This window comes from Blennius ocellaris (genome assembly GCF_963422515.1).
Source record: "Blennius ocellaris genome assembly, chromosome: 17".
Taxonomy (NCBI): Eukaryota; Metazoa; Chordata; class Actinopteri; order Blenniiformes; family Blenniidae; genus Blennius; species Blennius ocellaris.
Window position 1 is genome coordinate 24,306,861 of NC_137666.1, and position 12,454 is coordinate 24,319,314.

General features: G+C 50.1%; 1 protein-coding gene across 2 annotated transcripts; it reads left to right on the forward strand.

The window, feature by feature from the left end:
- The first annotated feature begins 290 nt into the window (after positions 1–290).
- On the forward strand, positions 291–11,370 carry slc18b1 (solute carrier family 18 member B1). Of its 2 annotated transcripts, none has more exons than XM_080513295.1 (14): positions 291–441; positions 2,624–2,757; positions 4,357–4,452; positions 4,522–4,595; positions 5,377–5,524; positions 5,630–5,786; positions 6,726–6,862; positions 6,934–7,035; positions 7,116–7,207; positions 7,445–7,540; positions 7,629–7,703; positions 7,774–7,867; positions 11,088–11,149; positions 11,222–11,370. In XM_080513295.1, the coding sequence occupies exons 1-14, from the start codon at positions 393–395 to the stop codon at positions 11,274–11,276; spliced, it is 1,371 nt and encodes a 456-aa protein (XP_080369421.1). In that variant the 5' UTR covers positions 291–392; the 3' UTR covers positions 11,277–11,370. The 2 variants fall into 2 exon arrangements, with proteins under 2 accessions (XP_080369421.1, XP_080369422.1); XM_080513296.1 differs by having other exon boundaries at positions 2,627–2,757.
- Positions 11,371–12,454: the final 1,084 nt, after the last annotated feature.

Sequence of the window (12,454 nt, forward strand, 5' to 3'; positions counted from 1 at the left end):
TATGGCTCCACTGCTTCCGACACCCAGTGTGACGTCAGGGACTACGTTACCCAGGATGCCCCGCTCTTAAAGAGACAGGCTCAGCTTGAAACGAAAGTCTACTTTTACTTTTTAGCTCTACTTTCCTAGGTCTATGTAACGGAATCTATTGTTGTAGATCTAATTTACGTCTCGCGGGTACGTAGGAATAAACAAATCTCGTAAGTGAGAGAGAGAGAGAGAGAGAGAGAGAGAGAGAGAGAGAGAGAGAGAGAGAGAGAGAGAGAGAGAGAGAGAGAGAGAGAGAGAGAGAGACCCCTTATGTGAGTGTGTGTGTGCGTCAGTATTCTGGTTCGCGGTTTCCTCCTCAGGTTCGTAGAGCCGTTCTGTCTCGTGCGTCAGGTAACAAGGTGATGGAGGCGGACATAGAGGTGGAGGAGGACAGAGAGGTGGAGGCGACAGGTGAGTGGACCGAGTCTCATCTGAGGAACCAAATTGTAAAGATTCATTATGACTCAGCTGGTAATTCTCTTTCTGACCCCCTCTACTCCTGGTTCCTCTGCTCCTGGTTCTCTGCTCCTGGTTCTCTGCTCCTGGTTCCTCTACTCCTGGTTCCTCTGCTCCTGGTTCTCTGCTCCTGGTTCTCTGCTCCTGGTTCCTCTACTCCTGGTTCCTCTGCTCCTGGTTCCTCTGCTCCTGGTTCTCTGCTCCTGGTTCCTCTGCTCCTGGTTCCTCTGCTCCTGGTTCCTCTACTCCTGGTTCCTCTGCTTCTGGTTCTTTTGCTCCTGGTTCCTCTGCTCCTGGTTCCTCTGCTCCTGGTTCTCTGCTCCTGGTTCTTCTGCTCCTGGTTCTTCTGCTCCTGGTTCTTCTGCTCCTGGTTCCTCTGCTCCTGGTTCTCTGCTCCTGGTTCCTCTGCTCCTGGTTCTCTGCTCCTGGTTCCTCTACTCCTGGTTCCTCTGCTCCTGGTTCCTCTACTCCTGGTTCTTCTGCTCCTGGTTCCTCTACTCCTGGTTCTCTGCTCCTGGTTCCTCTACTCCTGGTTCCTCTACTCCTGGTTCCTCTGCTCCTGGTTCCTCTGCTCCTGGTTCTTCTGCTCCTGGTTCCTCTGCTCCTGGTTCTTCTGCTCCTGGTTCCTCTGCTCCTGGTTCTTCTGCTCCTGGTTCCTCTGCTCCTGGTTCTCTGCTCCTGGTTCCTCTACTCCTGGTTCCTCTGCTCCTGGTTCCTCTACTCCTGGTTCCTCTGCTCCTGGTTCTCTGCTCCTGGTTCCTCTACTCCTGGTTCCTCTGCTCCTGGTTCCTCTACTCCTGGTTCCTCTGCTCCTGGTTCTTCTGCTTCTGGTTCTTTTGCTCCTGGTTCCTCTGCTCCTGGTTCCTCTGCTCCTGGTTCTCTGCTCCTGGTTCTTCTGCTCCTGGTTCTTCTGCTCCTGGTTCTTCTGCTCCTGGTTCCTCTACTCCTGGTTCCTCTGCTCCTGGTTCCTCTACTCCTGGTTCTTCTGCTCCTGGTTCCTCTACTCCTGGTTCTCTGCTCCTGGTTCCTCTACTCCTGGTTCCTCTACTCCTGGTTCTTCTGCTCCTGGTTCCTCTGCTCCTGGTTCTTCTGCTCCTGGTTCCTCTGCTCCTGGTTCTCTGCTCCTGGTTCCTCTACTCCTGGTTCCTCTGCTCCTGGTTCCTCTACTCCTGGTTCCTCTGCTCCTGGTTCTCTGCTCCTGGTTCCTCTACTCCTGGTTCCTCTGCTCCTGGTTCCTCTACTCCTGGTTCCTCTGCTCCTGGTTCTTCTGCTCCTGGTTCTTCTGCTCCTGGTTCCTCTGCTCCTGGTTCTTCTGCTCCTGGTTCCTCTACTCCTGGTTCCTCTGCTCCTGGTTCTTCTGCTCCTGGTTCTTCTGCTCCTGGTTCCTCTGCTCCTGGTTCTTTTGCTCCTGGTTCCTCTGCTCCTGGTTCCTCTGCTCCTGGTTCTCTGCTCCTGGTTCCTCTGCTCCTGGTTCCTCTGCTCCTGGTTCCTCTGCTCCTGGTTCTCTGCTCCTGGTTCCTCTACTCCTGGTTCCTCTGCTCCTGGTTCCTCTGCTCCTGGTTCTCTGCTCCTGGTTCCTCTACTCCTGGTTCCTCTGCTCCTGGTTCCTCTGCTCCTGGTTCTTCTGCTCCTGGTTCCTCTGCTCCTGGTTCTCTGCTCCTGGTTCCTCTACTCCTGGTTCCTCTGCTCCTGGTTCCTCTACTCCTGGTTCCTCTGCTCCTGGTTCTCTGCTCCTGGTTCCTCTACTCCTGGTTCCTCTGCTCCTGGTTCCTCTACTCCTGGTTCCTCTGCTCCTGGTTCTTCTGCTCCTGGTTCTTCTGCTCCTGGTTCCTCTGCTCCTGGTTCTTCTGCTCCTGGTTCCTCTACTCCTGGTTCCTCTGCTCCTGGTTCTTCTGCTCCTGGTTCTTCTGCTCCTGGTTCCTCTGCTCCTGGTTCTTTTGCTCCTGGTTCCTCTGCTCCTGGTTCCTCTGCTCCTGGTTCTCTGCTCCTGGTTCCTCTGCTCCTGGTTCCTCTGCTCCTGGTTCTTTTGCTCCTGGTTCCTCTGCTCCTGGTTCCTCTGCTCCTGGTTCCTCTGCTCCTGGTTCTTCTGCTCCTGGTTTCTCTGCTCCTGGTTCCTCTGCTCCTGGTTGTGCTCCAGCAGCAGGCCGTGGCTCCACGGCTCCTCGGTTCAGGATGAGCAGACAACAAACTCTCACCTTGATCTCGATGGCGTCAGTGAACTTCAGCTCCATGATCTGCTACTCAATATTAGGCCCCTTCTTCCCCACAGAGGTAAGGTCAGGAGGTCAGAGGTCACAGTGTCACGCTACAGGTCAGAGGTCACAGTGTCAGATTGGAGGTCAGAGGTCACAGTGTCATGCTACAGGTCAGAGGTCACAGTGTCAGATTGGAGGTCAGAGGTCATGGTGTCACTGCAGGTCAGAGGTCAGGGTGTCACACAGCAGATCATGATGTGTGTGTGTGTGCGTCAGTGTTCCAGTTCGCGGTTTCCTCCTCAGGTTCGTAGACCCATGGAACACAGTCGATTCAATAGATACAGTCGATCACTATGGAACACGGTCGATCAATAGATCACAGTCGATCACTATGCAACACAGTCGATTCAATAGATCGCAGTCGATCACTATGGATCACAGCCGATCACTATGGAACACAGTCGATCAATAGATCACAGTCGATCACTGTGGAACACAGTCGGTCACTATGGAACACAGTCGATCAATAGATCACAGTCGGTCACTATGGATCACAGCCGATCACTATGGAACACAGTCGATCAATAGATCACAGTCGGTCACTATGGAACACAGTCGATCAATAGATCACAGTCGGTCACTATGGATCACAGCCGATCACTATGGAACACAGTCGGTCACTATGGAATACAGTCGATCACTATGGAACACAGTCGGTCACTATGGATCACAGTCGATCACTATGGATCACAGTCGGTCACTATGGATCACAGTCGATCACTATGGAACACAGTCGGTCACTATGGATCACAGTCAATCACTATGGATCACAGTCGGTCACTATGGATCACAGTCAGTCGATCACAGTAGATCACAGTGGGTGTGTTGATGCTGAAGCAGAGGACTCTGCTCTGGATCATGTGTTGTTGTTGTTGTTGTTGTTGTTGTTTAGTGAACGTCCTCTGACCTCCCGGAGCTGCAGGTCCAGCATGACGACCCTCCAGAGCAGTCGATGAACACATGAACCAGCTGGTGGTGACATGAGTCACACTGGAACCAGCTGAGTCATTGTTTGTCTTTACTGGTTTGTGTCTCGACCAGGCTTCTGTCCATCACGTCCGTCCAGATGAGAGGTTCTGTGTGAACTAATCGATGTGGAGCCTCATCGTTTGTCTCAGCGGGACGCCTGAGCACTGGACTGGTCATGAGACCATCACAGCAGCTGTTGTTCTGTCTGTGGACACGTCTTCCTGTGATTGGCTCCTTCAGTCAAGCTTCTTGTTGCCCATCACAAGTCAAGTGTTCGTCCCATGTGTCCGTCGTATGAGACCGTCTCCAGAACTCCCTCTAGCCAGGTAGAAAACCACGGCTGGGCTCCGGACCATAGTGTCACTCGAGGTTTGATGTGGTGGTCATGTGACCCGGCGTGGTCATGTGACCCGGCGTGGCCATGTGGCCCGTGCCCGAGTCTGAGAATCAACCTGGTCAGTTTCCAGGAATGGTGACGTGACGAATCCCGCTGTGAACGACTGACTCTGGTAAACAGACTGAAGGTTTAACTTGCAGCTGACATCATGAGTTGAAAGTGCTGAGAAAACAATGACTCAGCAGAAATGAGAGCAGGTTCTTGTCAGATAGCGTCTGCGTCCTGGTTCTTACTGGGTTTGTGTTCCAGGCTCTGAAGAAAGGAGCCAGTCAGACGGTGGTGGGCTTCATATTCGGCTCCTACGCGGTGTGTAACCTGCTGGGATCGCTGGTTCTGGGCAGATATGTAAGTTCTCCTCACGCTTCCTGTTGCTCTGAGTGACGAGACCCAGCAGTGGAACGCTTCTCGCCTCAGATCGTCCAGATCGGAGCCAAATTCATGCTGATCGCAGGACTGTTCGTGTCCTCGGGCTGCACCATCATGTTTGGGTGAGTGGGGGGTTCTACTGCAGTCCACTGTAGAACCGCAGTAGAACCACCGTAGAACTGCAGTAGAACCACTGTAGAACCACCGTAGAACTGCAGTAGAGCCACAGTAGCACCACAATAGAATTGCAGTAGAACCACCGTAGAACTGCAGTAGAGCCACAGTAGAACCACAATAGAATTGCAGTAGAGCCACAGTAGAGCCACAGTAGAACCACAGAAGAACCGCAGTAGAACTGCAGTAGGAACACTGTAGAACTGCAGTAGAAACAGTTCCACAGTAGAAACATAGTATAACCACAGTAGAACCGCAGTAGAAACACAGTAGAGTCACAGTAGAACCACAGTAGAAACATGGTATAACCACAGTAAAAATACAGTAAAACAGCAGTAGAACCTCAGTAGAACTGCAGTAGAACCACAGAAGAATTGCAGTCGAGCCACAATAGAACTGCAGTAGAACCACAGTAGAAACACAGTAGAAACAGAACCACGGTAGAAACAGAACCACAGTAGAACCACAGTAGAAACAGAACCACAGTAGAAACAGAACCACAGTAGAACCACAGCAGAAACAGAACCACAGTAGAACCACAGTAGAACCACAGTAGAACCAGAACCACAGTAGAAACAGAACCACAGTAGAAACAGAACCACAGTAGAAACCTCTTCATAAATCATTGAAAATGTCACTTTCTCAGGTAACTTATATGTGTGTGTGTGAACAATGTTCTCTCTACCCCCCCCCCCCCCCCCCCCCCTGGTGGTCCCCCCCCCCCGGCAGCCTGCTGGACCGGGTCTCTGCCGGCCCGGTGTTCATCAGCCTGTGCTTCGTGGTGAGGTCGGTGGACGCCGTGGGCTTCGCGGCGGCCATGACCTCCACTTTCGCCATGACGGCTAAAATCTTCCCGGACAATGTGGCGACTGTGCTGGTGAGACGCCCGGAGTCACGAGGACACCAGACCTCAGTCGCCGTCTGTCTGTGAGAACAATGAGGTCTGCAGGACGAGACACAACCTGTCCTCTGTGTCCCCCAGGGCAGTCTGGAGATCTTCACGGGTCTGGGTCTGATCATGGGCCCGCCGGTCGGAGGCTGGTTCTACCAGTCCTTTGGGTACGAGGTTCCCTTCCTGCTGCTGGGATGTTTGCTGCTGGTCATGGTTCCGTTCAACCTTTACGTTCTGCCAAGCATCGGTAGGAACCTGGAACTTTTTGTTCATTTTTTTTTATTTTATTTTTTTTTAATTAAAAGAAAGAGATTTTTAAATACATTACAGTCGTTCCAATGTGCTTTTATAGAGAAAGTAGAAAAGCCCAACATCCACATGAGCAGCAGGTTTGTTTGTGACTGTGGAAAGAAAAACTCCCTCAACAAGGAGAAACTTTGTAGAAACCAGAGTCAGAGGTGGAGGAATTCTGAGGACCGGTTGGGGTGAAAGGATGGAGGAGAGGAGAGGGGGGGGGAGGGGAGGGGAGGGGAGGGGAGGGGAGGAGAGGAGAGGAGAGGAGAGGAGAGGAGAGGAGAGGAGAGGAGAGGAGAGGAGACACAGAGGAAGGCTTGGTGGGGAGAAACATACAATACCTTGTTAGTGCTACATACATTTTTCTTTTTTTTTTTCTTCATTATAATACATTAACCACAGGGATCTAAATATTTTCCAACTGCCATGAGATCAAACCAGCCTGAGCAACAACAGAGCAAAAACCAAAATAATCACAACAATTCTAACAAAAGCAAAAACAAAAGGACATAAAACAAAGAACAAAAAAAGAAAAGAGAAAAACAAACAAAACAAACAAACAAAACAACAACAAAGCAAACAACTTGATTTTGATAATTAACAGAACAATCTCATCAAGAAGGAGTGGAAGTGTGTGTGTGTGTGTGTGTGTGTGTGTGTGTGTGTGTGTGTGTGTGTGTGTGTGTGTGTGTGTGTGTGTGTGTGTGTGTGTGTGTGTGTGTGTGTGTGTGTGTGTGTGTGTGTGTGTGTGTGTGTGTGTGTCTGTGTGTGTGTGTGTGTGTGTGTGCGCGCGTGTGGTTGTGGTTTGTCCTCAGCTTTTTCCCAGTCCTTCCACTTTGACCTTGATTGACCTCTGAGCTGTGTGACACCCCCCCCCCCCCCCCCCCCCCAGAGGCCGACCCGTCCAAGGAGTCGTTCTTCAGCCTCCTGAGCCACGTTAAGATCCTCCTGATCTGCTACGTGATCTTCACGCTCAGCGCCGGCCTGGGCTTCCTGGACGCCACGCTGTCGCTGTTCGCCATCAAGACGGTAAACTGCTCCTTGGCGCCGGCGGCTCGCTGCCGCTTCCTTCCTCTGAACGCCAATCCCTCCGTCTCCAGTTCCACCTGTCCAACGGCTACGTGGGTCTCATCATGCTGGGCCTGTCGCTGCCGTACTGCCTGGCGTCTCCTCTGATGGGACTCTTCACCGACCGACATCCCGTGAGTGTGACGGAGCCTCGCCGGCGCATTGCTCGACTGGCGTTTGGCTAACGTTACCGCTGCTCTGCTCTGCGCTCCAGGCCACCAGGATCCTGCTGATGGTGGCCGGCGGCCTCCTCACGGCCCTGAGCTTCTGCCTGCTCGGCCCGGCGCCGTTCCTCCACCTCCCCAGGTTCATGTCTTCAAGAGGACGTGCTCGTCCGGTTCCACTGATCAGTAGATTCATGTGTCGTTAATGTAGGGTTTCCTGATGGTCTTCCTCCAGGAAGCAGGTAGAATGTGAAGAGCAGAGGTCCTAAGACAGAACCCTGTGGAACTCCAGCACGAACTTTAGTCCGAGCTCAGCTCACCTGTTGCCGCGGCGACGTGTGGCTAGGTTTAACCCCCTGCATGTTGTGTTGCTGTGCAGCCAGCTGTGGCTGCTGGTGGTCATGCTGGGACTGATCGGATTCTCTCTGGGTATGACGGCGATCCCCACCTTCCCCGAGATCATCACGTGCGCGTAGTGAGTAGACGTTTGCACGCCGTCCGACGTTCACCGCGGGTCTGCGGGGTTCTGACGCGGTTCTGACGCCTGCCCCGCCTCTCTGCAGTGAGAACGGCTTCCCAGAGGGACTGAGCACGCTGGGGATGGTGTCGGGCCTGTTCGGGGCCGTCTGGTCTCTGGGGTGAGGAACCCTAACCCTCGTTTGCGTCAGTGTTCCACTCCGGTTCTGAGGTGGGACTTTGCTCCTGCAGGATGTTCTATGGCCCGGTGGTGGGAGGCCTGATCACGCAGCACCTGAGCTTCCAGTGGGCCGCAGCCGTCCAGGGAGCTTTGGCCTTTCTGGGTGTGAGTGTCACACCAACTGTCTCCTTGTTCTCTGGTGTGGTGGTTCAGAGGAGGGACACAAGACAACAGCCTCAACATGGCTGGAGAAACTGAATGTGAACGGAACATGAATGAATGAATGGATGAATGAAGAGAAGGCTTGAGGCTACAACCGGAAGGCATGAGGCTACAACAGGATCATGAGGCTACAACAGGATCATGAGGCTACAACTGGAAGGTTTGAGGCTACAACAGGATTATGAGGCTACAACAGGAAGGTTTGAGGCTACAACAGGATCATGAGGCTACAACAGGAAGGTTTGAGGCTACAACAGGATCATGAGGCTACAACTGGAAGGTTTGAGGCTACAACAGGATCATGAGGCTACAACTGGAAGGTTTGAGGCTACAACAGGATCATGAGGCTACAACTGGAAGGTTTGAGGCTACAACAGGATCATGAGGCTACAACAGGAAGGTTTGAGGCTACAACAGGATCATGAGGCTACAACAGGAAGGTTTGAGGCTACAACAGGATCATGAGGCTACAACAGGATCATGAGGCTACAACTGGAAGGTTTGAGGCTACAACAGGATCATGAGGCTACAACAGGAAGGTTTGAGGCTACAACAGGATCATGAGGCTACAACAGGAAGGTTTGAGGCTACAACAGGATCATGAGGCTACAACTGGAAGGTTTGAGGCTACAACAGGATCATGAGGCTACAACAGGATCATGAGGCTACAACAGGATCATGAGGCTACAATTGGAAGGTTTGAGGCTACAACAGGATCATGAGGCTACAACAGGATCATGAGGCTACAACAGGATCATGAGGCTACAACATGAAGGTTTGAGGCTACAACAGGAAGGTTTGAGGCTACAACAGGATCATGAGGCTACAACAGGAAGGTTTGAGGCTACAACAGGATCATGAGGCTACAACAGGAAGGTTTGAGGCTACAACAGGATCATGAGGCTACAACAGGATCATGAGGCTACAACTGGAAGGTTTGAGGCTACAACAGGATCATGAGGCTACAACAGGAAGGTTTGAGGCTACAACAGGATCATGAGGCTACAACAGGAAGGTTTGAGGCTACAACAGGATCATGAGGCTACAACTGGAAGGTTTGAGGCTACAACAGGATCATGAGGCTACAACAGGATCATGAGGCTACAACAGGATCATGAGGCTACAACTGGAAGGTTTGAGGCTACAACAGGATCATGAGGCTACAACAGGATCATGAGGCTACAACATGAAGGTTTGAGGCTACAACAGGATCATGAGGCTACAACAGGAAGGTTTGAGGCTACAACAGGATCATGAGGCTACAACAGGAAGGTTTGAGGCTACAACAGGATCATGAGGCTACAACTGGAAGGTTTGAGGCTACAACAGGATCATGAGGCTACAACTGGAAGGTTTGAGGCTACAACAGGATCATGAGGCTACAACAGGAAGGTTTGAGGCTACAACAGGATCATGAGGCTACAACAGGAAGGTTTGAGGCTACAACAGGATCATGAGGCTACAACAGGAAGGTTTGAGGCTACAACAGGAAGGCATGAGGCTACAACAGGAAGGCATGAGGCTACAACAGGAAGGCATGAGGCTACAACAGGAAGGTTTGAGGCTACAACAGGAAGGCATGAGGCTACAACAGGATCATGAGGCTACAACAGAAAGGCATGAGGCTACAACAGAAAGGCATGAGGCTACAACAGGAAGGCATGAGGCTACAACAGGAAGGCATGAGGCTACAACAGGAAGGTTTGAGGCTACAACAGGAAGGCATGAGGCTACAACAGGATCATGAGGCTACAACTGGAAGGTTTGAGGCTACAACAGGATCATGAGGCTACAACAGGAAGGTTTGAGGCTACAACAGGATCATGAGGCTACAACAGGAAGGTTTGAGGCTACAACAGGATCATGAGGCTACAACTGGAAGGTTTGAGGCTACAACAGGATCATGAGGCTACAACAGGAAGGTTTGAGGCTACAACAGGATCATGAGGCTACAACAGGAAGGTTTGAGGCTACAACAGGATCATGAGGCTACAACAGGAAGGTTTGAGGCTACAACAGGAAGGCATGAGGCTACAACAGGAAGGCATGAGGCTACAACAGGATCATGAGGCTACAACAGAAAGGCATGAGGCTACAACAGGAAGGTTTGAGGCTACAACAGGAAGGCATGAGGCTACAACAGGATCATGAGGCTACAACAGGACGTTTTGAGGCTACAACAGGATCATGAGGCTACAACAGGATCATGAGGCTACAACAGGAAGGTTTGAGGCTACAACAGGAAGGTTTGAGGCTACAACAGGAAGGCATGAGACTACAACAGGATCATGAGGCTACAACAGGAAGGCATGAGGCTACAACAGGATCATGAGGCTACAACATGAAGGTTTGAGGCTACAATAGGATCATGAGGCTACAACATGAAGGTTTGAGGCTACAACAGGAAGGTTTGAGGCTACAACACGAAGGTTTGAGGCTACTACATGAAGGTTTGAGGCAACAACAGGATCATGAGGCTACAACAGGAAGTTTTGAGGCTACAACAGGATCATGAGGCTACAGCGGGAAGGTTTGAGGCTACAACATGAAGGTTTGAGGCTACAACATGAAGGTTTGAGGCTACAACAGGATCATGAGGCTATAACAGGAAGGTTTGATGCTACAACATGAAGGTTTGAGGCTACAACAGGAAGGTTTGAGGCTACAACAGGATCATGAGGCTACAACATGAAGGTTTGATGCTACAACAGGAAGGTTTGATGCTACAACAGGAAGGTTTGAGGCTACAACAGGAAGGTTTGAGGCTACAACAGGATCATGAGGCTACAACAGGAAGGTTTGAGGCTACAACAGGATCATGAGGCTACAACAGGATCATGAGGCTACAACAGGAAGGTTTGAGGCTACAACAGGATCATGAGGCGACTGGAGGAATGTGTAACAACGTGACTCCTCAGGGCCTCTTTTGTTGCTGTGATAATCTGGAGTTTGAGTTAATCCTGAAACGTGGCTGCCGGGTTTCAGAGGAGGATACAGGTTTCTGAGAGGGTGAGAAGTGAGCGAATGAGAATTGAGAGGGTGAGAAGTGAGCAGATGAGAAGTGAGCGAATGAGAAGTGAGAGGGTGAGAAGTGAGCGGATGAGAAGTGAGAGGTAAGAGGGTGAGACGGCAGTATGTGATTTAGGCGGCTCTCTGTCCTCAGGCCGTCCTCCTCGCTCTCTACGCTCTCTGTGAGCGCCGCCGACAACAACAACAACAACAGAGGTAACGTTCACGTGGTGTGTGTGAGATTGAGACCTGTAGCCTGGCAGTAACTGTGCTCTGCTTGAATTGAAGCCATGAAGAAGAGGGTAGACAAACGGACGAACACACTCCTCTGCTGACTGGATGAATGGATGAATGGATGAATGGCGCCCTTCATCCGTCAGCTGCTTCCACATGTCGCCTCCGTTTCTGGACTCCATTAAATTTTACTCTGAACACATCGTTTTGGCTTTGTTTTTATGTGACTTTCTGGAAGTGTCTACATCAGTGGGTGAAGATGAAGCCTGATCCTCCCTCTGCTCTGCTGGAGCAGCTTTTATCATCTCACTTTTATCATCTCACTTTTATCATCTCACTTCTATCATCTCACTTTTATCATCTCACTCTTATCATCTCACTTCTATAATCTCACTTTTATCATCTCACTTTTATCATCTCACTCTTATCATCTCACTTCTATCATCTCACTTTTATCATCTCACTCTTAGCATCTCACTCTTATCATCTCACTTTTATCATCTCACTCTTATCATCTCACTTTTATCATCTCACTCTTATCATCTCACTTTTATCATCTCACTCTTATCATCTCACTCTTATCATCTCACTTTTATCATCTCACTTCTATCATCTCACTTTTATCATCTCACTCTTATCATCTCACTCTTATCATCTCACTTATCATCTCACTTTTATCATCTCACTCTTATCATCTCACTTTTATCATCTCACTTTTATCATCTCACTCTTATCATCTCACTTTTATCATCTCACTTCTATCATCTCACTTTTATCATCTCACTCTTATCATCTCACTTTTATCATCTCACTTTTATCATCTCACTCTTATCATCTCACTTCTATCATCTCACTTTTATCATCTCACTCTTATCATCTCACTTTTATCATCTCACTTCTATCATCTCACTTTTATCATCTCACTCTTATCATCTCACTCTTATCATCTCACTTTTATCATCTCACTTTTATCATCTCACTCTTATCATCTCACTTTTATCATCTCACTTTTATCATCTCACTCTTATCATCTCACTTCTATCATCTCACTCTTATCATCTCACTCTTATCATCTCACTTTGTAAATGTGGACTTTTGACACGTTGTGCTGGTGGATCTGATGGATCCTGGACTACAGACCGGGGCCACGTTTACACGGAACCAGGTTCTGACAAAAACTCTACGTTTACAAAAGAGTTTCTTACTTGATAATGGACCTCCTGGTCATAGTCCTGGTTCTGGTCTCTCCTGGTCCTGGTTCTGGAGGGCTGCAGTTCTGGTCCTGGA

Bases quoted from the DNA above. Each gene is read 5' to 3' on its own strand.
- slc18b1 (XM_080513295.1), top strand. From the start codon at position 393: ATGGAGGCGGACATAGAGGTGGAGGAGGACAGAGAGGTGGAGGCGACA. The intron at 442-2,623 runs GTGAGTGGACCG...GTTGTGCTCCAG, and splicing joins CAGAGAGGTGGAGGCGACAG to CAGCAGGCCGTGGCTCCACG. The intron at 7,868-11,087 runs GTGAGTGTCACA...CTCTGTCCTCAG, and splicing joins GAGCTTTGGCCTTTCTGGGT to GCCGTCCTCCTCGCTCTCTA.